This window comes from Copadichromis virginalis, linkage group LG3 (genome assembly GCF_057382275.1).
Source record: "Copadichromis virginalis isolate Kocher_CV1m ecotype Utaka linkage group LG3, C_Virginalis_male_GT1.1, whole genome shotgun sequence".
Lineage (NCBI taxonomy): Eukaryota > Metazoa > Chordata > Actinopteri > Cichliformes > Cichlidae > Copadichromis > Copadichromis virginalis.
Genome location: NC_140620.1, coordinates 115,169 through 142,134, shown reverse-complemented (window position 1 = coordinate 142,134; position 26,966 = coordinate 115,169). Strand labels below are relative to the sequence as shown.

General features: G+C 42.1%; 2 protein-coding genes and 1 long non-coding RNA gene across 3 annotated transcripts; 2 read left to right on the top strand and 1 right to left on the bottom strand.

Annotated features, from left to right (window-relative positions):
• Nucleotides 1–2,103: 2,103 nt before the first annotated feature.
• LOC146712147 (E3 ubiquitin-protein ligase TRIM21-like) lies at nt 2,104–3,799 on the bottom strand. The gene has a single exon (XM_085441806.1). It carries the CDS (start codon nt 3,797–3,799, stop codon nt 2,144–2,146), a length of 1,656 nt encoding a protein of 551 aa, XP_085297932.1. The 3' UTR covers nt 2,104–2,143.
• A 7,320-nt stretch (nt 3,800–11,119) lies between these two features.
• Nucleotides 11,120–12,302, top strand: LOC146712146 (uncharacterized). The gene is made up of 5 exons (XR_014916773.1): nt 11,120–11,233; nt 11,318–11,493; nt 11,711–11,782; nt 11,866–12,099; nt 12,226–12,302. It is a non-coding gene; the product is annotated as an uncharacterized LOC146712146 (long non-coding RNA).
• A 118-nt stretch (nt 12,303–12,420) lies between these two features.
• Nucleotides 12,421–14,533, top strand: LOC146712145 (uncharacterized). Its single transcript, XM_085452800.1, has 7 exons — nt 12,421–12,580; nt 13,017–13,443; nt 13,568–13,656; nt 13,731–13,839; nt 13,916–14,024; nt 14,240–14,310; nt 14,444–14,533. The coding sequence occupies exons 1-7, from the start codon at nt 12,534–12,536 to the stop codon at nt 14,531–14,533; spliced, it is 942 nt and encodes a 313-aa protein (XP_085308926.1). The 5' UTR covers nt 12,421–12,533.
• The last annotated feature ends 12,433 nt before the right edge of the window (nt 14,534–26,966 follow it).

The following is a 26,966-nucleotide window of genomic DNA, read 5'->3' as shown; positions in this document are numbered from 1 at the left end:
TTTATTAAATAAAGAAATGAATAGAAGTTTTAGCATGTTTATTAATTTATATTTTAGTATTTTAGTTCCATTCAGAGGGGATCCAAATTTTTATTGTTAAACATTTTTTTTAAAGTACAACAGTAGTTACTTTTTCTGTAATTAGTTACTTTTATAAAATTGTAACTCAGTTACTAATTCAGTAACAGTAACTTTTTTGAAGTGGTAAATAGTAACAATAACTAATTACTTTTCAACTGAAGTAATGTCTCTGCTGCAATTGATCAAGCTCTTAAAAACAAACCCATGGTAAACTTATTTCAAATAATTTTCTGCTTCCTCACCAAGGAATAATCGAAACAATATTAATACCAACAGAGGACAATTTAATTAGGTTTCTAATGGCAGTTTACCATCAGTGTTCAATACCTCACTTGATGGACTGGAACACATGCTACTTTAACACCTCCAGAACTTCCTAACATACCCTCTTACACATCAGCTTGACACTGGCAAATCGAAGGAAACTTAACCAACACTAGGTTAATATTTCCCAAAGTAGTTTTTGTTCAACTGGTCATAACATTTTCAGTGGGGGACATGTTTCATCACTCATCCGAGTGACTTCTTCAGTCTCAGCTGACTGCAGTTTTTCGCAATCTTATAAACTGTACATTTGCATAATGACTGAAACCAGCCCACTGAATGAACAATGGGGGTTTGAGGTCAGTTTCGTGATCATTAATATGCAAATTCTCATGACCATTGATCTACAATTACTGATGAAAGTCCATTGTCCAATGGCCATGAGTACCATTCACAGAAAGTTGGGGAATGGCTGCAATATCAGCATTGTAAGATGATCTAGGTGAATATGTTTACAACCTGAACAACTTACAGTTCTCTTGGAATAAAGTTTAAACAAAGATTAGAAGATGAAAAGAAAATATTTGCATCAATTACCCTTCTCTTAGCCTGGAGATATGTGAGTATGGTATTTATAGAGTCTTCTTCTCAGTCCTGGGGTTGCAAAACTGCAGCCTCCTCAGTCCGTAATCAGAGTGTGTCTATTTGGTACTAACCAAAATGTCTTTGTATACTCTTTGTGAATGAGAAAATAATTGTGATAGCTGTCCAGCCAAATAAAGAAAATGCACAGCACTGAATGTGAACATGTGTGTGAGTACTTAGATTCAAACACTCGAGGTCTGGAATAGATGGCAGCCGCTAATCCCTCAATGTCATCAGTGAGACAGCCGGACTGCGAGGCCTCTTCTTCAACCGAAAGAAAGTAAAGAAGTCTCCTCCACCACTGGCAGGAGAATGAACAATAAGTCTTAATAAGGCTCCTGCAGGTGTAGATGTTCAACACTAGCTCACCCAAGCTTGCTCTCTGCCGTGGACAGGTCAAGAGAGAGACACATAACCATTCAGGACTACAGGAAATTTAGAAGCGCTAATTAACCAAATGTAGCAGCATGAAGGAGGAAAACATAAATGTAAGTAAAGGGTGATGACAATGCCACATGCGGGGAGAGGGAGTTACACCCTAGGAGATTATAATAGCCAGTGCAAATGTTGTAACTGTTACAAAAGGCCATCAGGCTCATTACTCATATAAACAAGCAGAGGCATAGCAAAGACAAAGTTTAGTGGACAAAACAAGTACAAATATAGCCTTCAGCATCTCATTCATGCTGTGATTGCAGCCATTTTCCAACTCTATGTTTATCTTTAAACCAAATCATCAGAACATGGAAATATAATCATCACATCAAAATTATGTGACTAGAAGGATGCAGCAGTCTGTACTTCACCTTCTCCTTTCTCCACCACTCTTTGAATATTATCCCGTCTTATCAGTTTTCAGTAAACACATCAAAAATCCTCACAGACCCAAAATAACCAAACCACTTTTTATCCAACTCCCCTCAGCTGAAAACTGAATGCTCCGTATAACACCCACACATGATTCTTCAGCTTGAGTCTCCATTAGTAGGAACATTTCCTGATTCAACTTTTCTTCTGTTTGCGTCAAATTCCATGAGAATCAGATCAAAGTCAGAGTCCTGATAATCAGATTCTATAGAAAACATGGAGAGTATTATGCTCAATATGTTCATTTGTTCTCCTCAATAAAAATCAATCAGTTCATCAAATAAAATCAGTCGTTGATCAACTCAGTTTGATTGACAGGACAGATGATCAGAGGTGCAGAGTTTTTACCGCCATCATTGTTACTGGGACAGAAGTATGGGTGGAGTTTGTGAGTGAAGGAGCAGCCAGTAAAGGAGTAGATCAGAGCTGCAGCACCTACATCATAAAAGGAGACCAGACCCTCCTCATAATCCACAAACACCCCCACCTTCTCAGGACCAGGATGAAGACAGAGACGGACTGGAGGTGAAGCACAAGCACTGTACTTATTTCCATTTCTCAACCTCACAATCCAGAAACCATCCTGAGGACTCAATGTGATGTTTCCCTTCCTGTTGATCGACTCTCTGGCCACTCCTAAATCCCATTTAGTCTTTCCTTTAACCTGAACCTCAAAGTAAAATCTGCCTGAAGAGAAACTCTGCTCTCCTAAAACATTAGGACATGGAGAAAATCTCTCTGGATTGTCTGGAAGTTTCTTCTTCACATCACCATACTTCACTTGTTTTCCATCATCAGACAGGATGAGATAAGGATGAGCTGTATCAGGATCCAGAGACACATCTACTGCATACTGCTGCACCCTCTGCAGCTCAGCCTCAAACAAGTCATTCATATATTTCCAGACTGTCTCGTCCAGCTGAGCCACAGCTCTCCCCACAGTCCCCTCATATGATGGTGGATGAACTCTGACCTCTGTCCAGTCCTTGCTGGGTGGAGCAGCTTTCAGGGAGGAGAAGCTTTGGAGGAGGTGGAGGTGGTCTTCAGAGCGTGAGAGCTGCTCCACCTCAGAGCTTCTCTCCATCAGCTCAGAGATTTCCTGTTCCAGATCTTTGATGAGACCTTCAGCCTGTTTCTCTGTAGCTTCCTGTTTGTCTTCGATCTCCTTCATGAGCTCCTTCAGGCGTCTCTCAACAGACTCCATCAGAGCCGTGAGGACCTGAACACCTTCTGCTTTCTGTCTGTCTGCAGCATCTTTACTCATCTTCACCGACTCTGTGATCTCCTGAATCTTCAGTCGTCTCTTCTGGATCATCTGCTGAATCTCAGCCTCTGTCTTCTCCAGCTCTGCCTTCTTTCCTTCATATTCTTCTCTCAGAGGAACAAACTCGTGGTTCTTGTGGTCTAAAGCAGAGCAGAGCATGCAGACACATGTCTGGTCGGTCTTACAGAACAGCTCCAGGAGTTTATCGTGCTTCATACACATCCTGTTTTCCAGGTTCTCCACAGCAACAATCAGCTGATGTCTTTTCAAACCTTTCACTGTCAGATGAGGCTCCAGGTGAGTCTGACAGTAGGAGGTCTGACACACCAGGCAGGACTTCAGGGCCTTCAGTCTGATTCCAGTGCAGACGTCACAGGGAACTTCTCCTGGTTTGGCAGCTTGTTGCTCTGAGCTGCTGCTGCTGGCTTTCTGCTGAGCTTCACGTCTGAACTGATCAACCATCTCAGAGATGAAGGTGTTGACCCTCAGCTGAGGTCTAGTGTAGAAAGTCTCTTTACACAAGGGACACTTACAGATGACATTCATGTCCCAGTGCTGACTGATGCAGGTTTTGCAGAAGTTGTGTCCACATGATGTAGTGACTGGATCAGTGAACACATCCAGACAGATGGAGCACAGAAACTGATTTTCAGATCTCAGATTGTTGGCAGCTGACATGTCTGCACTCTAAAGGAGAAAGGAAAAAAACACATTTTATTCAAAATTCAATTAAAATTTCATTTTACAAAGAGAAAAACAAGCGTCAGTGATCTAAGGAGCTTGGAAAGAAAATGGTCTGCAAGTTTCACCAGTAAAGCTTCTTCAGTTCTAAGAGTAAGTGGTGGAGATCAAGCCACACACTGAGACACAAACGGGTTCATCCAAAACACAAGCTTAAAAAATTAAAGAAACTTAAAGAAGCCAGGGATGCCTCGAAGGGAGACAATCCAGTGGCCAAAGAGGTGAGGCTGTTACGCGAGTATTCGATCCAAGGGAGATGTTTGCTCCAGGTGGTCTGGTGGGTAGAGGCCACACATTGGAGGGCTGCCTCAAGCTCTTGGTTAGCCTGTTCTCTGTTTACTTGTCTGTGGATGAAAAGCACAAGAAACACTAACCTGGGCTCCCAGAACCGAACAGAAAACCTTCCAGCCTTGTGATGTGAATTGTGGGCCTCGGTGAGAGACAATGTCAGCAGGGATATCATGAAGACGAAGTACGTGAGTTGTTAGGAGCCAGGCAGTTGCCAGAGCTGTGGGGAGCTTAGGTAGAAACGACCAATGATAGTTAGGATGATTGTGTTACCTGATTAGGGTGGCAGGCCCGTGACAAAGTCGATGGTGATATGTGATCAGGGATGGCCTGCCATCGGCAAGGATCAGAGCACGCCAGAGGCCAGTTGGTTAGAGGTCTTGTTCTGTGCGCAGACTGGCCAGGCAGAAATGTACTCACGGACATCTTTGGCGAGAGTAGGCCACTAAGCGAAGCTTTAAATTAGGGCTTGGCCATATTATACAGTTCACGGTAATACCGGTACAATGTTAGGCAACGATAAGAAAATGAATATGGGTAAAACGCGAATGCGCAGTGCCTTTGTCTTCATACGCACATGGACGAAAAAGCATGGCGACAACGGAGAATGAGAAGGGAGAAAGCATCTTATTGAGTGAAACGGATGAACCACAATTGGTTTGTAAAAATGGTGCCACTTCAGTGATGTGGAACTGGTTTGGTGTTTGTCTGTCAGATACCCACCAAAGCACATTTTTTTGTAGAACATGCAAGCAGACCGTCGTTATTGCCGTATTTGTCGGACTAAGGTGCTTGTAAATCTGGGAGTAATCTGGGTCCTAAACTCCCTCCGCTTCAGGTCCCGAAGTCAAACGAACACGGCAGCATCACTGAGAGTTAAAAACTGTCTAAATTCTTTCATCTTTAATAAAACAATCAGCATTGCTGCTTTACCAGGTGTAACTATGAAGTTTAACATCTGGGCATCCATGAAAACAGAATTTATTACATTTAACGAAGTTAAAAGTTAGCAGGAAGTTAGTGGAAGTTAGCTCGCTAGTTTCGCTAGTTACCTAAGCATGATATAGCATGTTCTGACTGAGAGATTTCTGAAAAAATTAAAACGTGCAGCTCTGCTATCACTTCCAACATAAACGAAGACAGGAAACTAAACAGCAGTGATGTTGGTAAGGTTACTGAAGTTGGGCTAGGTGGTATATAATGATGTGCTACGTGATCGCTAGCAACACAGCTATGTTAGCATAACATAAACAGCAACGTTGGAGGATGAACGCTAACGCTTTTCCACTCGATAAAAGTTAACGTGAAGGTTCCTGATGATTAGAGACAAATGCAATCGCATGGCAGAATGCTGTAAACGGACCAAACTTCAGTCAGCAGAACAACTGAGATAATCCATCCACAATACGAGGTTAGTCATTAATATACTGCAACAACATGGGAATAGAACAGCTGTGATAGAATACAGCATTAATGGTACACTTCTGTACCATTAATGAATCAATGGTACAGAAGTGGAGGAAGCAAGAAGTAGGAGTTGAATAAAGCTTGATTTATCTGACTGCTTTGTTTCGCTTAATGTGCCTTATAATCCCGTGCACTTTATGGCTCGGAAAATACGTATTTTACTTTTTTATTTGGCACACTGCAGTTTAATGTTGCACCTCTTTTTAACTTCAGTGGATATTTTACATGGTTATGCTCAGGATGTGTCAGCCCATTTCTAAACTTTCAGCAAGGAATTTGCTTTTGCACTGTTAAATTTTTATAAATTTTTATAAATTTTTATAAAACAGCTGCTTGTTTAAGTGAAAATAGATTTTTTTTTTTGTGCTAGTAAAGTTGTGGAGTTGTATTTTGTCTCGCATCAATTATATCGTCAGTTATATTGTTAGCGCAAATTTTCAAATATATATCGTGATACATATTTTTTGCCATGTCGTCCTGCTCTACTTTAAATGAATGAGATGGTGTGGTGGACCCCTGGGTGCCAGGTGAATGTGGTTGTGCGTGCCCAGTGACCTAACAGAGGAGGGAACAAAGAGTCCTGGAGGGACAGTCCCAGGGTCCGGTTCAGTTCGTTGGGCCTCCTATATGCCAAACTCAATCTCCTAGGTCAGTCATTCTCAGACTGTGGCACATGTACCACTAGTTTAATAATAATCGCACCGGCAACTGTTGAAGGAAGACGTGAGTCTCTTCAAGGTCGTGATAAACAGATGGAACTGAAGAATGGTAAGGTGGATTGTGTGACAGAGGGATTCAGTAAACTGACAGAGAGGGTGGTGGCTTTTAAACAGGTCGTGTGGCACCACCCCTTTATCCCACAAGGCATTCCCTTTTCCAATCCAACATGGGTTTATGTTGCTGTAACTGGGGAAACCCTAAAACCAGTGGCGTAAGGGGCGGTAACGGACTCCATCCTCTTTGGTCACTCGCTGCTCGCAGCCAGACACTCAAGACTCAAGAAAAAAAGGGACAATTCAAGGGAGTGCGAGTCACACAATGATCTGGTGATGAATTGCTGCCATCCCTCTGCTTAAATGCTGGCAGGGGAAATGAGGCTCAGGTGCTTCCACTTCACAGGTGCGTGGGCAAGGGCGTAAACCAGCAATGACTTCAGATGTTTCAAAGTAAAACTTTAAAGACATTAATCAGAGCAGAAAGTGATGAACAAACAGTAATCAGAGCAGAAAGTGACGAACAACCAGTAATCAGAACAGAAAGTGATGAACAACCAGTAATCAGAACAGAAAGTGATGAACAAACAGTAATCAGAACAGAAAGTGGTGAACAAACAGTAATCAGAACAGAAAGTGATGAACAAACAGTAATCAGAACAGAAAGTGATGAGCAAACATTAATCAGAACAGAAAGTGATGAACAAACATTAATCAGAACAGAAAGTGATGAGCAAACATTAATGAGAACATACGGTTACAGTGTAACCTTGGTTCTCTTAGTGAGAGACTATCTCTCCACACTGTTACATATTCCATATGTATGGGGTACGACCCCCCCTTAGTCGTGGCGTGTGGATATTTCTTTAAGACACTCCGGCACACCCGGCTACACCCCACAGCTTACGTATAAAACAGCTGTGCAGACGTGACACCGGTGATCGTTTGATCGGAACGCGTCTCCGAGTGGCCTCACGGTGGAGAGATAGTCTCGATATGCTAGAGAACGTACGGTTATGGTGTAACCTTGGTTCTCTTAGTGAGAGACTATCTCTCCACACCGTTACATATTCCATATGTACGGTAACTCTTTAAGACACCCCGCGAGGAGACAGTGCAACCGAACTGCCGAGAGTGAAGAACTATGTACAAATACACATATGTACACACCACCCCAGTCAGGGCCAAGCCAGACACGAAGGCTGAGCCAGGGGGTGGAGGCAGCAGTCTGCAGATACCAGACTGGCCTGAACCGGTCCTGCAGGACGCAGGACCGCAAGTGATCGGCCGCTCAATGTTAGCCCAGGAACCGCGAGGCAGATAGCCAGGGAACGCAGCACACCGAGCCACCAAGTAACAGCCCGCATCCGGGGCAGCCGATGCGCCAGCGCTGGGGACCCAGGGCGCTGGTGGGAAATGGACTACTGGCCATCAATTCCATCGTCTCACGCCCAAGACGCCGATCAACATTGCAGCATGGAATGTCAGAACTGGTCATCTTGTTGGGCAGAAGGAGATCATCGCCCGTGAACTTTCAAAACTCAACGTCTCGATAACGGCCCTATCGGAACTTCGGCTGACTGGAACTGGCACTGTCTCTGTCGAAGTGCCGGCCATGGACGAAAAGATGACGTTGTATTACTCGGGCGGCGACAAAAGAGAAGCCGGAGTTGGCTTCATGGTACACCATCGGTTCTCTGCAAGCGTCGTGGCCTTCCAACCTATATCTGACCGTATCGCTGTCCTAACTGTCAACGGTACAATCAAGCTACATATCATCGCGGTCTATGCACCGACCGAAATGAACTCCGACGCATCTAAAGATGATTTCTATGATTGCCTGCAAGACGTCTTGGACTCCCTACCTCAAACCGGCATGATCATGATCGCCGGCGACATGAACGCCCACGTCGGAGAAGACTGCACTGGCTGGGAATCGACGATGGGAAAATTCGGCCATGCAAAAATGAACGACAACGGGCTACGATTGCTGTCATTTGCCGCCGCCAACAAACTGGTCCTCGGGAACACGCTATTCCAACACTCGCTCAAGCACCGTCTGACATGGCGCAACCCAAGAGGAAATGACTCAGCGCTACTCAACTATGTGCTCATCAACACCCGGTTCCGATTATCCTTGCAAGATGTCCGGGCGATGCGCGGACCTGACTGCGGCTCTGATCACTATCTTTTCCGCGCCAGAGTGCGCCTGAAGCTCCAACGAGCGAAGAGGCCGACACCCAAACCGCCCAGGCTGGGCTGGCATCACCTCACCAACAATGACCGCCGTCAAGAATTCCAGATCGCATTATCGAACCGCTTCGCCCTACTCCCCCTGAGCGACGATGCCAACAAAGAAGAGCAAACAATATCGGAAGCCATCTTGGACTGCGCCAAGCCGCTGTGCCCACCCGCCTGACGTCACACACAACCGTGGATCTCGGACGACTGTCTCGACTTGGTCGTCAAACGCAAGAAGGCCAAGCTAACCAACTTTGAAAAGTGTCGTTGGCTAAACCGTGAGGTGCGGCTGAAGATGAAAGCAGACCGTGAGGCGTACTGGAACAAAGTCACTGAGGAACTTGAAAATCAGAATCAGAATCAGAATACTTTATTGATCCCTGGGGGAAATTATTTTTTGTTACAGTGCTCCATTATAAACCAACATTAAGACAAGACAGACAATACGCTAACTAAGAATAGTACAATATATACATATATATACATACATACATACATAAGTCACTTATAAATAAATATTTGGAAAAGAAACATGTGTAGCTGTAGCAGCAAACAGTGTGTTAAGTGGATGCGTTGTACAGGGAGATGGCCACAGGCAGGAAAGATTTCCTGTGTCGTTCAGTGGTGCTTTTCGATAATCTCAGTCTCTCACTGAACGAGCTCCTGTGACTGACCAGCATGTCATGGAGTGGGTGGGAGGTGTTATCCAACATTGTCTTTATCTTGGACAGCATCCGCCTTTCCGACACCACCTTGAGGGAGTCCAGCTCCATCCCCACAACATTGCTGGCCTTACAGATTAGTTTATTAAGTCTGTTGGCATCTGCGACCCTCAGCCTGCTCCCCCAGCATGCAACAGCATAGAGGATCGCACTGGCCACAACAGACTCATAGAAAATCCTGAGCATTTTCTGGCAGATGTTGAAGGACCTCAGTCGCCTCAAAAAATAGAGACGACTCTGGCCCTTCCTGTAAAGTGCTGTGGTGTTTTTAGCCCAGTCCAGTTTATTGTCAATGTGTACTCCAAGGTATTTATAGTCCTCCACAATGTCAACACTGACCCCCAAGTGTTTCCTGGTCTTCCTGAAGTCCACGATCAGTTCCTTGGTCTTTGCCACATTGAACTGCAGATGATTCTGCTCACACCATGTGACAAAGGAGTCGACCACAGCCCGGTACTCTGTCTCATCATCCCTGCTGATGCATCCAACCACCGCAGAGTCATCAGAAAACTTCTGAAGATGGCAGGTCTCCGTGCAGTGGCTGAAGTCTGTGGTGTAGAGGGTGAAGAGGAAGGGGGAGAGGACAGTCCCCCGTGGTGCCCCTGTGGGGGGGGGGGGGGGGGGGGGGGGGGGCAAAGGCAACTACTCCTGCCATGCATGGCAGCATTCAACTGCGGGCAGGGGATCATAAACGCCAGGAGGCAGGGCACATACGGCAGCAGCGGCACCTTAGGCAGCAGGCACTGAGGCTGCGTGATAGCAACAACCTGGAGGTCTATTAAGCTAGAGTGGACCCCAGGAAGGGTTAATTCCCACACCCAGCATGCTGCAATCAGGAGCCGAAAGGACCCAACTCGCCAGACAGCCCAGGGCAGCCCAGGGACAGGTGGGCAACACCGAAGGAGAAGATGGAAGCTTCTTCAACATCCGCCACATGTCAGTCAACCTCCAAGCCCAGGCCTCACAGAGGCGGAGCCATGGGAGGGACGCTGTGGGAAGGGCCAGCAGTAAATCAGCAACAGGTATGGGAGGGGACCCAGCCCATGGCCCATGCCATGACTGGAGTCACAGCAGTGGCAGCCATGTTCCCCATAGTAGCCTGCTCTCTCATTTTTGGAGGCAGGAGAAGGGGGAGGGGCGGGTCATTTAATGCTTTCAAACCCAGCACGGTCTGTCTAGTCCGCGCTGGCAACAAAGCAGTGCATGCAAGCAACAGCTTCTTCAGCCAGCACAGTGCCTACGATAAAAAGGCAAAAATGCCATACACAGACATGTTTGGGACGTGTGGGCTGCCATACTTCTGCTACCAAGCAAGGGGGCGGGGCCACATGCTAACCAGGAAGTGCTAACAGGTAGCCGGTGTTCTGACAAAACGCCCATCAAGCTGCCCTACTTGTTGTTACTGCGCATGCGCACAATTCAAAACGGCCATGTTTCCGGTGTAAATAGTACACGCCTATTATTTCATCCTACCCCGATCTTGTGCCGATCTCGTTGCTTTCGAAAAAAGGTTTGTATTATAAGTTTTACTTCTTTATTACAGATGATAATTGTTTACCTTAAGCTGCTCACTCGAAGTCATATTCCAAGTGTTTATTTTGTGCTTTTCAACTTCTGCAAACCTTCTCAATTTATTTTAGTCCTCCTGCAGTTACTGGACACCACGCTCCGTTGTTATGGTGAATAAACGCTCCGTTGTTATGTCGAAGAAAGTACTACTGCACCACATACTTGTTAATTGCGTGATAACGTCGTGTAGTCGTTTTATTTTACTGTATGGATTCCGAAGCCATGTTGAAATTGTCCAATTTTCTCCTTAGTTATGGAGAACAAATACGAGGAACTGCTCATGTTTCTGTCTGCTGGGTCCTACCCATCGGAATACGATAAGTCCCAGAGGCAAACCCTTAGGAGATACGCCGCAAAATTCAGACTGAAGGGTCAGTATTGTAATGTAAATAAACAACTAAATGTAATTATTGGTTAAATACATGTTATAATTAATTTACATTTTTTAAATATAGGCGGAGTGCTCTTGTTTGGAAACAGGAGAGTGATAAAAACAAAAGAAGAAGCCATGGGACTATTCCAAGAGTTTCATTCAAGTCCCATCGGTGGACACACTGGTGTACTCAAGACTCGAACTGCAATTTGTTCCAGATTTTACTGGTATGGCATGTCGGTTGACATTGGGAATTGGGTATGTATTTTTAAAGTTGTTATTTATATATAGTATGTTAATAGTGCACCAATAGAATGCATAGTTATCCTGAAGACACGTACCAGATTTCAGGATGATGTACAGTAATTAACACTGTTTCGCCACTTGATCGAGTATTTTTATAGAACATTTGCAATTTTGTTGTTTAATTAATTGCGATTGTTGGGTAATATAAAGATCGTTCAATATGTTTAAGGTCCTGGCTTGTGACCAGTGTCAAAAAATGGGAAAACCATTGGCTGCTGTGCAACCACTGCAGTGTATAAAGGTAAATATCAGTAGCATTTTAGTAGAAAATAGTAATGTTATAATGTACATTACATATTAATGTGATTCTTTTATCATTGACAGGTGTCACATGTCTGGGAGCTAATCGGAATAGATCTAACTGGACCTCTTCCAAAAACGTCTAGTGGCTTCCAGTACATTATGACTGCAACAGACTATTTTTCAAAATGGGTTGAGGCTTTTCCATTAAAAAGCAAAAGTGCTGCTGAGGTAGCTCATCAGTTGTGCTCACTCATATATAGACATGGCTGCCCAAAACGAATTTTATCCGACCAAGGAAGAGAATTTGTTAACGAGGTAAGTGTTAAGTTTACTTTTCCATACCTCTTTAGGTAAGTACTTGGCCACAGTGTGCCAAGTAGCTGCCAGGCCAAAGGTTTTGTGTGGTTGTTTTTAAAAAACAATTTTCTTTTTTCTTTGAAGCTCAACTCAAGACTTTGCAGCTTAATGAAAATAGAAAGAAGTGTCACAGCAGCATATCACCCTCAGACAAATGGCCTAGACGAAAAGAAAAATGACAACATAAAAAGGTATGTTTTATTTGTATGTAACATTTCATTTGCTTTTAAGACACTGTCACTATTGTGTTTTTTTTATGTCCACATGTAGAGGCCTGAGAAAATTAGTCAACAGTCAACAGAATGACTGGGATGTGTATCTGGATGCTACACTGTTTTCTTTGAGGTCCAAGGTCCACACCACAACCAAATACACACCATTCCGTTTAATGTATGGGAGAGAAGCTACATATCCTTCTGAAGTTCCTGTTGAAGTCCCAGTAAGTGTTATTAAGGAATTCTATTTATGCAACAACTATGATAATGCATAAATTAAATGTAATCTTAATTGGAAATTGTGCATATTGATATTGGCTGCAGCTTTAATCTTCTCTGCTTAACTTCTATATGCAAGAAACATTTAAAAGATAAAGTAAGTGACTAGTTACTTCTTTATATTTGTATCTTTATGTAAAGTAATACATCTTGAGGAGACCGTTAAGTATAATGTGTTCACCTATGGAAGTGTATCAAGAGTAAAAATGACTATACAAAAAATGATATGAGTCTATCTTTGTGGCTTTCTGTGCTCAAAGCTTTATAATAGTATATTTACTTTTAAACATGAGTTATTATAGTTAGATTTTTCAGTTCATGTTTCACATGCATTATTTGTCTTTATGATTTTAATTGTAATTTAAAATGTGAAAATTTTAGCTGTCCTCCATCATTCTCCCTGAGGAGTCGAGTTACGGTGACTTTGTATCTTCTACAAGAGACACACAAGGGCAAGTTAAAAAAAACTGTAGAGGAAAATATGGCAAAGTCCCAAGACTTACAAAAGGAAGCCTATGCCAGACGAGTCCAGAAGAAGTACAGAAACCTTGTGTACAGCGTTGGAGATGAAGTTCTTCTCTTGAACATGAGGAAACGTGGAAGGAAGGGAGGAAGGTTTGATCCAGATTTTTCAGGACCCTACACCATTCAAGACATCGCTGGCAAATGTGTGAGATTAAAAAACACGGAAGGAGCAACTTTAAAAAATCACTACAGCATTGACCATATCAAGCCGTACAGAAGAAGCCACCATGTAAATGTCATGTGGTTGTGCCCTGTGAACTTTGGTATGCACTGGATTCTTGTGGTATGTGTCCATTTAGTTATTAATTTGTTGTGAAGCAGTTTCTTGCTGAAAGTGTTATTCTTAAATAGGTTTTCAGTGGCAAAAACTATAGTAATTTTAATTAATTTATTAACTTTTTCTTTAGATTGTCAACATTTCTGCACAGAGAATACTGCTCATAGACCCCATGGGGAATGAAGGTGTTTATGACAGGAAAATTCTGCGCAACTGGAGGTATGCATGATACTGAGGTATTATTCTTAGATAAAACATTTCTTGTTTCATTACAAACATTTTTGTTCAAATAGGAATTTTCTGAGGATGAGAGGGCATGAAGACACCATGGAGTGGCAGTTACAGACTATGCAACACAACAAGCAACAGGATTCCAGCAGTTGCGGAGTTTTGCTGTTAAAGGTAACCCTTATTCAAATGATTCCATTTATTGTTAGCTACAATTAGGACTTTACATTATAATAATGAGAAATCTCAGTTTGCAGAACACTACCTTGCTTTTGGAGAGGTCAGTGAAGTATTAACCACTACAGAAGCAGTTGTGCTGGAGCGAATGCAGATAGCTTGCACCCTACTTGAACATCGAGGTAAGTCCAGTAAAGTCCTTATCACGTTAGAGTGTGTACTTCCAATTTAAATACTGCTTTTCAAACACTTTCAGATAAGACCCTTCTTTAAGTCTAATTAAAAAAAATTCAAGGGACTAATTTGCCATGAAGTATTTGTGGAACAAATTTACTATTATTTTTTAATTAATCAATAAATAATGTTTGATTAAAACCTAAAAATGAATGTGTTTCAGGGAACGCTGAGGATTACTGCATTGTTTGCTCTATGTTAGATGCTGACGCTGACCGCAGCATGATTGAAATGGTAAAACAAAACAAAACAAAACAAAACAGAAGAAACACATAAGTCTTAGTATCATTACTTGCTAATCATGTTTAAAATGTTGACTAATAGTATTCACCAAACATAATATGAGCTATTTATTTTTCCTTTCCAGGTGCAGTGTGAATCTTGCCAAAGATGGGCACATTTTGCATGTGCAAAATATAAAGAGAGCAACCAAGAATATAAATGCAAAAAAATGTAAGGAAAACACATAACAACTTCTAATAAAAACAGCTGTCTTTCCCCCTCCATGTCTCTTTGCATTCTTTGTCAACATTAGATGATTGTGTGCAGGAAGCATGTTTTAATAGTGTGATTTGGCCATCTGAACATGCTACCTAAATAAAACTATGCAGGAAGCATGTTTTGATAGTGTGATTTGGCCATCTGAACATGCTACCCAAATAAAACCATGCAGGAAGCATGTTTTAATAGTGTGATTTGGCCATCTGAACATGCTACCCAAATAAAACTATGCAGGAAGCATGTTTTGATAGTGTGATTTGGCCATCTGAACATGCTACCCAAATGAAACTATGCAGGAAGCATGTTTTAATAGTGTGATTTGGCCATCTGAACATGCTACCCAAATAAAACTATGCAGGAAGCATGTTTTGATAGTGTGATTTGGCCATCTGAACATGCTACCCAAATAAAACTATGCAGGAAGCATGTTTTAATAGTGTGATTTGGCCATCTGAACATGCTACCCAAATAAAACCATGCAGGAAGCATGTTTTAATAGTGTGATTTGGCCATCTGAACATGCTACCTAAATAAAACTATGCAGGAAGCATGTTTTGATAGTGTGATTTGGCCATCTGAACATGCTACCCAAATAAAACTATGCAGGAAGCATGTTTTGATAGTGTGATTTGGCCATCTGAACATGCTACCCAAATAAAACCATGCAGGAAGCATGTTTTAATAGTGTGATTTGGCCATCTGAACATGCTACCCAAATAAAACTATGCAGGAAGCATGTTTTAATAGTGTGATTTGGCCATCTGAACATGCTACCTAAATAAAACTATGCAGGAAGCATGTTTTGATAGTGTGATTTGGCCATCTGAACATGCTACCCAAATAAAACTATGCAGGAAGCATGTTTTAATAGTGTGATTTGACCATCTGAACATGCTACCTAAATAAATCCCAGCAGGAAGCATGTTTTAATAGTGTGATTTTGCCATCTGAACATGCTACCCAAATAAAACTATGCAGGAAGCATGTTTTAATAGTGTGATTTGGCCATCTGAACATGCTACCCAAATAAAACTATGCAGGAAGCATGTTTTAATAGTGTGATTTGGCCATCTGAACATGCTACCCAAATAAAACCATGCAGGAAGCATGTTTTGATAGTGTGATTTGGCCATCTGAACATGCTACCCAAATAAAACTATGCAGGAAGCATGTTTTAATAGTGTGATTTGGCCATCTGAACATGCTACCTAAATAAAACTATGCAGGAAGCATGTTTTGATAGTGTGATTTTGCCATCTGAACATGCTACCCAAATAAAACTATGCAGGAAGCATGTTTTAATAGTGTGATTTGGCCATCTGAACATGCTACCCAAATAAATCCCAGCAGGAAGCATGTTTTAATAGTGTGATTTGGCCATCTGAACTTGCTACCTAAATAAATCCCAGCAGGAAGCATGTTTTAATAGTGTGATTTGACCATCTGAACTTGCTACCTAAATAAATCCCAGCAGGAAGCATGTTCTTAACGTCCTAGCGAAATAACTCAAAGTTTTTAAGTGTGAATTGGCCATCTGAACGTCCTACCTATACGACGGAGCTATTAACTACGTAAGGTAGCATATTCTGATAAGGTAGCACGGATTGATAGACAAGACCATAAATTTACGCTACGGTAGGATGTTTTGACAAGGTAGGACGTTTTGTCAGAACACCGGCGCTAGCCACAACCTGAATTCCCCTTCCACTGTTTATTAGCTCCTGCGTCACAGTGCTGACAGGTAAAAGCATATGCTTGGAACTCTGACACATTTCCCCAATGTAGCCGAGCTACGAGCGGAGCCCTGCTGGCCGCGTTAACCCCCGAGCTGCGGGCGACACGCCAGACAGGCTAACCGGCTGGAATCCTACTCGCAGGCCGGCTAACGATTAGCTGACACGAAACGTAGCATAATTCCCCACTGTTTATTCCCACATTGTTAAGCAGGCCAACAGCGAACGTTAGGAAGGCTGAAGTCGTATCCTCTCTGTGTTAACACACTTAGCAGCCGAGCTGCACAGTGCCAAGGCGACAGCGTATGCTTGAACACTGAAGCCGTGTCCCTGCCGTGTTTCCTCACTGTAGCCGAGCTACGCACTAGCCGGCAGCTGCACAGCATGGCCCAACCGGTGCATAATCCTGTTTTTTTTTCGAGGCGATATGCCGGGGAAGGGGGACCAACCAAGGAGAAGCAAGGGCCAGCTAGGGGGAACCAAGCTAAGGGGTACCAGGGGAATACCGGGGCTACCAGGGGACCTAGAAGGGAGAAATACATCGCCCACGGAGGATGCTGAAGCACGCTCCAATAGACGCACATACACAGTACTCTCAAGGTAAGCACTCTTTTGCCCCCACACACAAGTGGAGATCAACGATCACCGGTGTCACGTCTGCATAGCTGTTTTATACATAAGCTGTGGGGCGTAGCCGGGCGTGCTGGAGTGTCTTGAAGAGATATCCACACGCCACGACCAAGGGGGGTCGTATCCCATACATATGGAATATGTAATGGTATGGAGAGATAGTCTCGATATGCTAGAGAACAGAAAGTGATGAACAAACAGTAATCAGAACAGAAAGTGATGAACAAACAGTAATCAGAAAAGAAAGTGATGAACAAACATTAATGAGAACACAAAGTGATGAACAAACAGTAATCAGAACAGAAAGTGACGAACAAAGATTAATCAGAAAAGAAAGTGACGAACAAAGATTAATCAGAAAAGAAAGTGACGAACAAAGATTAATCAGAACAGAAAGTGATGAACAAACAGTAATCAGAAGAGAAAGTGATGAACAAACAGTAATAAGAAAAGAAAGTGACGAACAAACATTAATCAGAACAGAAAGTGACGAACAAACAGTAATCAGAACAGAAAGTGATGAACAAACATTAATCAGAACAGAAAGTGACGAACAAACAGTAATCAGAACAGAAAGTGACGAACAAACAGTAATCAGAACAGAAAGTGACGAACAAACAGTAATCAGAGCAGAAAGTGACGAACAAACAGTAATCAGAACAGAAAGTGGTGAACAAACAGTAATCAGAACAGAAAGTGACGAACAAACAGTAATCAGAACAGAAAGTGACGAACAACCAGTAATCAGAACAGAAAGTGGTGAACAAGCACTAATTAGAACAGAAAGTGACGAACAAACAGTAATCAGAACAGAAAGTGATGAACAAACATTAATCAGAACAGAAAGTGACGAACAAACAGTAATCAGAACAGAAAGTGACGAACAAACAGTAATCAGAACAGAAAGTGACGAACAAACAGTAATCAGAGCAGAAAGTGACGAACAAACAGTAATCAGAACAGAAAGTGGTGAACAAACAGTAATCAGAACAGAAAGTGACGAACAAACAGTAATCAGAACAGAAAGTGACGAACAACCAGTAATCAGAACAGAAAGTGGTGAACAAGCACTAATTAGAACAGAAAGTGACGAACAAACAGTAATCAGAACAGAAAGTGGTGAACAAGCACTAATCAGAACAGAAAGTGACGAACAAACAGTAATCAGAACAGAAAGTGACGAACAAACAGTAATCAGAACAGAAAGTGACGAACAAACAGTAATCAGAACAGAAAGTGACGAACAAACACTAATCAGAACAGAAAGTGGTGAACAAGCACTAATCAGAAAGTGAAGAACAAACAGTAATCAGAACAGAAAGTGACGAACAAACAGTAATCAGAAAAGAAAGTGATGAACAAACATTAATCAGAACAGAAAGTGATGAACAAACAGTAATCAGAACAGAAAGTGATGAACAAACATTAATCAGAACAGAAAGTGACGAACAAACAGTAATCAGAACAGAAAGTGATGAACAAACATTAATCAGAACAGAAAGTGATGAACAAACAGTAATCAGAACAGAAAGTGGCGAACAAACAGTAATCAGAACAGAAAGTGACGAACAAACAGTAATCAGAACAGAAAGTGACGAACAAACAGTAATCAGAGCAGAAAGTGACGAACAAACAGTAATCAGAACAGAAAGTGACGAACAAACAGTAATCAGAACAGAAAGTGACGAACAACCAGTAATCAGAACAGAAAGTGACGAACAAACAGTAATCAGAACAGAAAGTGACGAACAAACAGTAATCAGAGCAGAAAGTGACGAACAAACAGTAATCAGAACAGAAAGTGATGAACAAACAGTAATCAGAACAGAAAGTGACGAACAACCAGTAATCAGAACAGAAAGTGACGAACAAACAGTAATCAGAACAGAAAGTGACGAACAACCAGTAATCAGAACAGAAAGTGGTGAACAAACAGTAATCAGAACAGAAAGTGATGAACAAACAGTAATCAGAACAGAAAGTGACCAACAAACAGTAATCAGAACAGAAAGTGACGAACAACCAGTAATCAGAACAGAAAGTGACGAACAAACAGTAATCAGAGCAGAAAGTGACGAACAACCAGTAATCAGAACAGAAAGTGACCAACAAACAGTAATCAGAACAGAAAGTGATGAACAAACAGTAATCAGAACAGAAAGTGGTGAACAAACACTAATCAGAACAGAAAGTGGTGAACAAGCACTAATTAGAACAGAAAGTGACGAACAAACAGTAATCAGAACAGAAAGTGACGAACAAGCACTAATCAGAACAGAAAGTGACGAACAAAAAGTAATCAGAACAGAAAGTGATGAACAAACAGTAATCAGAACAGAAAGTGGTGAACAAGCACTAATCAGAACAGAAAGTGACGAACAAACAGTAATCAGAACAGAAAGTGGTGAACAAACAGTAATCAGAACAGAAAGTGGTGAACAAACAGTAATCAGAACAGAAAGTGGTGAACAAACAGTAATCAGAACAGAAAGTGGTGAACAAGCACTAATTAGAACAGAAAGTGACGAACAAACAGTAATCAGAACAGAAAGTGGTGAACAAGCACTAATTAGAACAGAAAGTGACGAACAAACAGTAATCAGAACAGAAAGTGGTGAACAAGCACTAATCAGAACAGAAAGTGACGAACAAACAGTAATCAGAACAGAAAGTGGTGAACAAGCACTAATCAGAACAGAAAGTGGTGAACAAGCACTAATCAGAAAGTGAAGAACAAACAGTAATCAGAACAGAAAGTGATGAACAAACAGTAATCAGAACAGAAAGTGACGAACAAACAGTAATCAGAACAGAAAGTGACCAACAAACAGTAATCAGAACAGAAAGTGACCAACAAACAGTAATCAGAACAGAAAGTGGCGAACAAACATTAATCAGAACAGAAAGTGACGAACAAACAGTAATCAGAACAGAAAGTGATGAACAAACAGTAATCAGAACAGAAAGTGACGAACAAACAGTAATCAGAACAGAAAGTGGTGAACAAACAGTAATCAGAACAGAAAGTGACGAACAAACAGTAATCAGAACAGAAAGTGACCAACAAACAGTAATCAGAACAGAAAGTGGTGAACAAACAGTAATCAGAACAGAAAGTGACGAACAAACAGTAATCAGAACAGAAAGTGGTGAACAAACAGTAATCAGAACAGAAAGTGACGAACAAACAGTAATCAGAACAGAAAGTGATGAACAAACAGTAATCAGAACAGAAAGTGATGAACAAACAGTAATCAGAACAGAAAGTGATGAACAAACAGTAATCAGAACAGAAAGTGGCGAACAAACAGTAATCAGAACAGAAAGTGGTGAACAAACAGTAATCAGAACAGAAAGTGACGAACAAACAGTAATCAGAACAGAAAGTGACCAACAAACAGTAATCAGAACAGAAAGTGACCAACAAACAGTAATCAGAACAGAAAGTGACGAACAAACAGTAATCAGAGCAGAAAGTGATGAACAAACATTAATCAGAACAGAAAGTGACGAACAAACAGTAATCAGAACAGAAAGTGATGAACAAACAGTAATCAGAACAGAAAGTGGCGAACAAACAGTAATCAGAACAGAAAGTGATGAACAAACAGTAATCAGAACAGAAAGTGGCGAACAAACAGTAATCAGAACAGAAAGTGGTGAACAAACAGTAATCAGAACAGAAAGTGACGAACAAACAGTAATCAGAACAGAAAGTGGTGAACAAACAGTAATCAGAACAGAAAGTGACCAACAAACAGTAATCAGAACAGAAAGTGACCAACAAACAGTAATCAGAACAGAAAGTGACGAACAAACAGTAATCAGAGCAGAAAGTGATGAACAAACATTAATCAGAACAGAAAGTGACCAACAAACAGTAATCAGAACAGAAAGTGACCAACAAACAGTAATCAGAACAGAAAGTGACCAACAAACAGTAATCAGAACAGAAAGTGACGAACAAACATTAATCAGAACAGAAAGTGACGAACAAACAGTAATCAGAACAGAAAGTGATGAACAAACAGTAATCAGAACAGAAAGTGGCGAACAAACAGTAATCAGAACAGAAAGTGATGAACAAACAGTAATCAGAACAGAAAGTGGCGAACAAACAGTAATCAGAGCAGAAAGTGACGAACAAACAGTAATCAGAACAGAAAGTGACGAACAACCAGTAATCAGAACAGAAAGTGACGAACAAACATTAATCAGAACAGAAAGTGACGAACAAACAGTAATCAGAGCAGAAAGTGACGAACAACCAGTAATCAGAACAGAAAGTGGTGAACAAACAGTAATCAGAACAGAAAGTGACGAACAAACAGTAATCAGAACAGAAAGTGGTGAACAAACAGTAATCAGAACAGAAAGTGATGAACAAACAGTAATCAGAACAGAAAGTGGTGAACAAACAGTAATCAGAACAGAAAGTGATGAACAAACAGTAATCAGAACAGAAAGTGGTGAACAAACAGTAATCAGAACAGAAAGTGATGAACAAACAGTAATCAGAACAGAAAGTGGCGAACAAACAGTAATCAGAACAGAAAGTGATGAACAAACAGTAATCAGAGCAGAAAGTGATGAACAAACAGTAATCAGAACAGAAAGTGGTGAACAAACAGTAATCAGAACAGAAAGTGACGAACAAACATTAATCAGAGCAGAAAGTGACCAACAAACAGTAATCAGAACAGAAAGTGACGAACAACCAGTAATCAGAACAGAAAGTGACGAACAAACAGTAATCAGAACAGAAAGTGGCGAACAAACAGTAATCAGAACAGAAAGTGACGAACAAACATTAATCAGAACAGAAAGTGACGAACAAACATTAATCAGAGCAGAAAGTGGTGAACAAACAGTAATCAGAACAGAAAGTGATGAACAAACAGTAATCAGAACAGAAAGTGATGAACAAACAGTAATCAGAACAGAAAGTGGCGAACAAACAGTAATCAGAACAGAAAGTGACGAACAAACATTAATCAGAGCAGAAAGTGACGAACAAACAGTAATCAGAACAGAAAGTGACGAACAAACAGTAATCAGAACAGAAAGTGGCGAACAAACATTAATCAGAACAGAAAGTGGTGAACAAACAGTAATCAGAACAGAAAGTGGTGAACAAACAGTAATCAGAACAGAAAGTGGCGAACAAACAGTAATCAGAACAGAAAGTGGTGAACAAACAGTAATCAGAGCAGAAAGTGACGAACAAACAGTAATCAGAACAGAAAGTGATGAACAAACAGTAATCAGAACAGAAAGTGGCGAACAAACAGTAATCAGAACAGAAAGTGACGAACAAACAGTAATCAGAACAGAAAGTGGTGAACAAACAGTAATCAGAACAGAAAGTGATGAACAAACAGTAATCAGAACAGAAAGTGATGAACAAACAGTAATCAGAACAGAAAGTGACGAACAAACATTAATCAGAGCAGAAAGTGACGAACAAACAGTAATCAGAACAGAAAGTGATGAACAAACAGTAATCAGAACAGAAAGTGGTGAACAAACAGTAATCAGAACAGAAAGTGGCGAACAAACAGTAATCAGAACAGAAAGTGACGAACAAACATTAATCAGAGCAGAAAGTGACGAACAAACATTAATCAGAGCAGAAAGTGACGAACAAACAGTAATCAGAACAGAAAGTGTGGAGTCAGTCCAAAGTTTAGAGCACATGCTTTGAGTGCAGAGTCCTGTTTGAAACAGCATCAACATCTGTGGTTACTGTTGCGTTTGTATTTTATTATTGTCATTTGTATTGAGAAACATATAATCATTTATGCTTAGAAGTATATAGTTGATTGCATATTGAAAGAATGTCTCATCCTATGAGGTCTGTAACAACTCTGTGCAGAAGGAAGAGGGGAGTGCGTTCACTCCTCTTCAGAGTGTTCTGGCATAGATCACACACCTCCTAGGGTCATGAGAGAGGTCGTATCTTCTCTCGCTGATATGTGGTATAGCAAGCACACGTATATCTGTTTGAGTGTAAGAGCCTTTAGTTCATGTGAGCAGCTGGACTCCCTGGCGCCAATAGGTGTGGGGATTCTTCACAGGGTCACATCTTGACCGCACACACACACACACACACACACACACACACACACACACACACACACACACACACACACACACACACACACACAGGCACACATACGCTGCTGGTGAGCGACAGGAACACGCTTGTCACAGTTCTCTCCCTCGTGCACGAGTAACACAAAGAACTTTGGTGACTTGCGTCTTGCTTTTGCTATTGTAGTAGAATTGTCTCGTTCCAGTGAGGGGTTGTGCTAGACAGACCCATCAGTTAAATGAGTAGATTTTTTGGAACCAATGTGACTGTCAATGAGTCAACATGAAGTGAACAGAGAGAGAAGATTTGTGTGGAAAAGGAAGTGTGATCAGCTGCACTCACCAATGTTGCTGAGAGGAACCTGATGGACTCCAGTGAATCTTCTTTTAGAGACAAACAGGACTCGACTGAAGCTCTGCTGCTGCTCTCTCACACTTTCACTTCTTGAAAATGATGTTGAATTTCTTGTATTTGAGGTGTTGCTCCGCCTCTACCTGCAGCTGTTTTTCTGGTTTTGCTGCCTCTCCCTTTACAGGAATTATGGTTGCAAATTTTGAAGCTAACATGATAAGATTTTCACAAATTATGTTGAGATTCAGCTTTTTTAGATCCTAATAAAATATATGCAATAACTGCACTGAACACCATTTAATGAACAGCAGCTGTCCCACCCTGATGGTGTTCACATCCACTCCAGATCCACTTGCACATTGTCCAAAACACTGCAGCAAGGCTTCTGTCCAAAACATCTAAATACTCACATCTAAAAACCGTTGCTAATACAGCTGCATTGGCTCCCCATTGAATTCATCAACATTGTTGTGTTTGTTGGGGAGAAAACTTAGAAACATACAGTGCAGCACTTCACAGTCACGCTGCTGGTGAATGAAGATTTATGTAAAAAACTTTTTTTTTTTTTTTGCCTGTCCCGTTTGGCTCTTTTGCATCAGAATTGTTGTCTAAAGGCAAAGAAAGATGCCCAACGGATTTACTTTACCAAATTGACCATCCCAGCCTTGCCGTAATGGTCCATTTGATTCACCTTTATTGTTTATTTTATTTTCACTTACTGAATACGGGACAGACTTGACTGGAGGAAAGAAGGGGAGAAAGAAAGAGGGAAAGAGAAACAGCTGAGAAGAGGGACGGGGGAGAAGGGCAAAAAACAAAAACCAACAGAATGGGCAGGAAAAAAAAAAAGAAAAGAAAATGCATATAACGATCACCTGGATCACCTGTTGAGAAAGAACAAAGAAAACAAGCAGAAGAGAACAAGAGTAATAGAATAAACAACATCACAATGATATATGGGAATATGACAGTAAATACTAAATGTTAAACGTTATTGTGCAGCACATAAGATCAACAGAACACAGTGTGCTTTGAGGTAGAAGCCAAAAAGGGTGTAGTTTGTGAGTGTGATCACCCGTGTGTACACCTGTGAGCATGGACGCGCTTGTTTTTTTAAAATGGTGAATGGTAAATGGCCTGTATTTATATAGCGCTTTACTAGTCCCTAAGGACCCCAAAGCGCTTTACATATCCAGTCATCCACCCATTCACACACTGGTGATGGCAGCTACATTGTAGCCACAGCCACCCTGGGGCGCACTGACAGAGGCGAGGCTGCCGGACACTGGCGCCACCGGGCCCTCTGACCACCACCAGTAGGCAACGGGTGAAGTGTCTTGCCCAAGGAAAGAACGACCGAGACTGTCCAAGCCGGGACTCGAACCGGCAACCTTCCGATTACAAGGCGAACACCCAACTCTTGAGCCACGATCGCCGAGAGGCCGGGGGCACCCCACCTCCGAAGTGGCCCGAGCGAGCCCCAGGCTCCAGGCCCCGATAAGCAGCCGCCAAGGAGTGAGCCGGCGTGTACCTGGACGCCCATCCCCAGACACAAAGAACCACCAACGCACCGATGTCTGAGGGAGTCCGCCACTGGCAGGGGAAGTGGTGGTGGGGGGAGATAGGCCTCCAAACCTTGGAGGGCCTGAGATGTCCCCAGAGAGGTGGCGTCTGATACCCAACCTGACATATAGACACAGACATACAGGCACACACAGACACAAACATCCATTCCCACCCTCATGCTCTCATATGCACTTACTCCACACTCAACCAACGTGGAGACAGACATAAAGAAACACTGTACACACAATCACACTCCCCAAGCGTATTCTACAAACCGGGTCTAGGTACCCTTGCCCCTGGAGGGGGGAACTGCACCCAGACCCAGGTGGTGTTACCCTTTTCCCTGCGGTGGGGAGAGGCAGACCGCCCCGACTCCGCAGCAGCAGGGAGGCCCCACACTCCAGACCGCAGTCGGACGGCCAACTCCTCCTCCTAGCCCCCCCACTCCAGCAGGTCGCAGAGAATTTATGTAAATTTAACAAGCTGAACACATTCTGTACTGTACAGGAGACATGGCACAAAACTGATTGACAATGGTCTACAGCCAATCAGGACACTGCGCTCTTTTTAAAAAAAAAAAAGCAGCATGCAAAATTGCACACAAAAAAATCCACGAACAGCGAGGCTGCGAAAGGTAAACTGGCATTTTTTGATGGGTTGGGTCTTACACGGTTAAGCAACAGTACTGGAAATTTAAATAATCTACAAAATATACATTGATGCTAGTGAAGGCTGGTTTTCACAGCCAACAAGCATCATTTAGTCTAGGCATGACTAAATGATGCTCGTTGGCTGTGAAAACCAGCCTTCCCTATTTCAAGAGCAGCTAGGCCGGAGAGGAGGAGGATAGAGCTGCAGGAGGAGAGAGCCAGTGCAGACCGGAGCAGTGAGCACTGCAAAATGCTGAAGGGTGCAGGGAAAAGCCACAGACACTGTCACAAAATAAAAACCAAACTGTGAGCTTCTGAGTCGTGTCAGGTCCTTTGGGTTACAATTATGTACTGGTTTTGATCGTCTTTCAGTGCTATTTCAGTATCATCAGTGGTGGATCTGGATGCTGAAGTGTAATACACCTTTTCAAAAAAGTTAGAATGGAGATAGGTCTATCCTCGTTTGTGACATTTAAACACCTAAGAAGTGGAGCCTGTGTCTCCTACTGGCTTATAATCAACAATGTTGCTGTATATGAACATATAGTATCTTCCACCCTAAATATCCACGGGCTGGGGGGGGAATGTTCCCCTAGTATAAATTTCTTGCCTGGCTTACTGGGCTTATGCCTGGGTTGTTTTTGTCTTTTGGAGTGTAATTTTCTTCCTAATTAGATGCCTGACTGACAACTGTATAAAACAAAAACTACACACACTACAAGCACAAAGCGCAGACTGTGGGAATTTACCACTGTGCGTAAATCCCCTCTAATTTCAAGAGCACCTGGCTGCAGCCAGACCCTTCTCCTCACTTCCGCACTTGTCGTACTTCCTCGTACGTGCCGTACGTAGTACGCGAACTGCGCGTACTCCGAAGCGTGCGGTCGCTGAATTGGGTACAGCCTCAAATGACTTACTTTTTCCAGCAGCATCATGATCATTTGTGTCAGCTGTGTCTCCTCAGGCGTTTCCACTTCCCTCATTAACCTTCTGTGTATTTAAGTCCTCTGTTGGGCCGTCTGTCTTCATGTCAGTTCACAGAGATTTTGCTTCCCACTGTTGCATGTTTGGATTGTTTCACACTTATGGTTTTGCGTGTTCCTGTGCAGTTTCATAGTTAGTGTTACTTTTTTCCAATTTAGGTTTTAGTTTAGTGTCAACTTTGTTTCGCCTTTTCTTATTTTCTATTTTGTCATCAGACCCAAAATAAAGATTCAGTTCTGTCTCTCCCTTGTATGTTTTTGGGTTTGCTCCATAGACACACCGGTGATCCCCTGCTAAAACCACCATCCACTACTGTGTCTGACTGTGTGCTGTTGCCACTGGCAGTTTACGCTTAAAGAGATACGTGTTTAAAAAAACAGA

Coding starts and splice junctions, on each gene's coding strand:
- LOC146712147 (XM_085441806.1), bottom strand. CDS start 3,799: ATGTCAGCTGCCAACAATCTGAGATCTGAAAATCAGTTTCTGTGCTCC.
- LOC146712145 (XM_085452800.1), top strand. CDS start 12,534: ATGGGAGAGAAGCTACATATCCTTCTGAAGTTCCTGTTGAAGTCCCA. Junction 13,657..13,730: donor AAAATTCTGCGCAACTGGAG/GTATGCATGATA, acceptor TTGTTCAAATAG/GAATTTTCTGAGGATGAGAG. Junction 14,311..14,443: donor ACCGCAGCATGATTGAAATG/GTAAAACAAAAC, acceptor TTTCCTTTCCAG/GTGCAGTGTGAATCTTGCCA.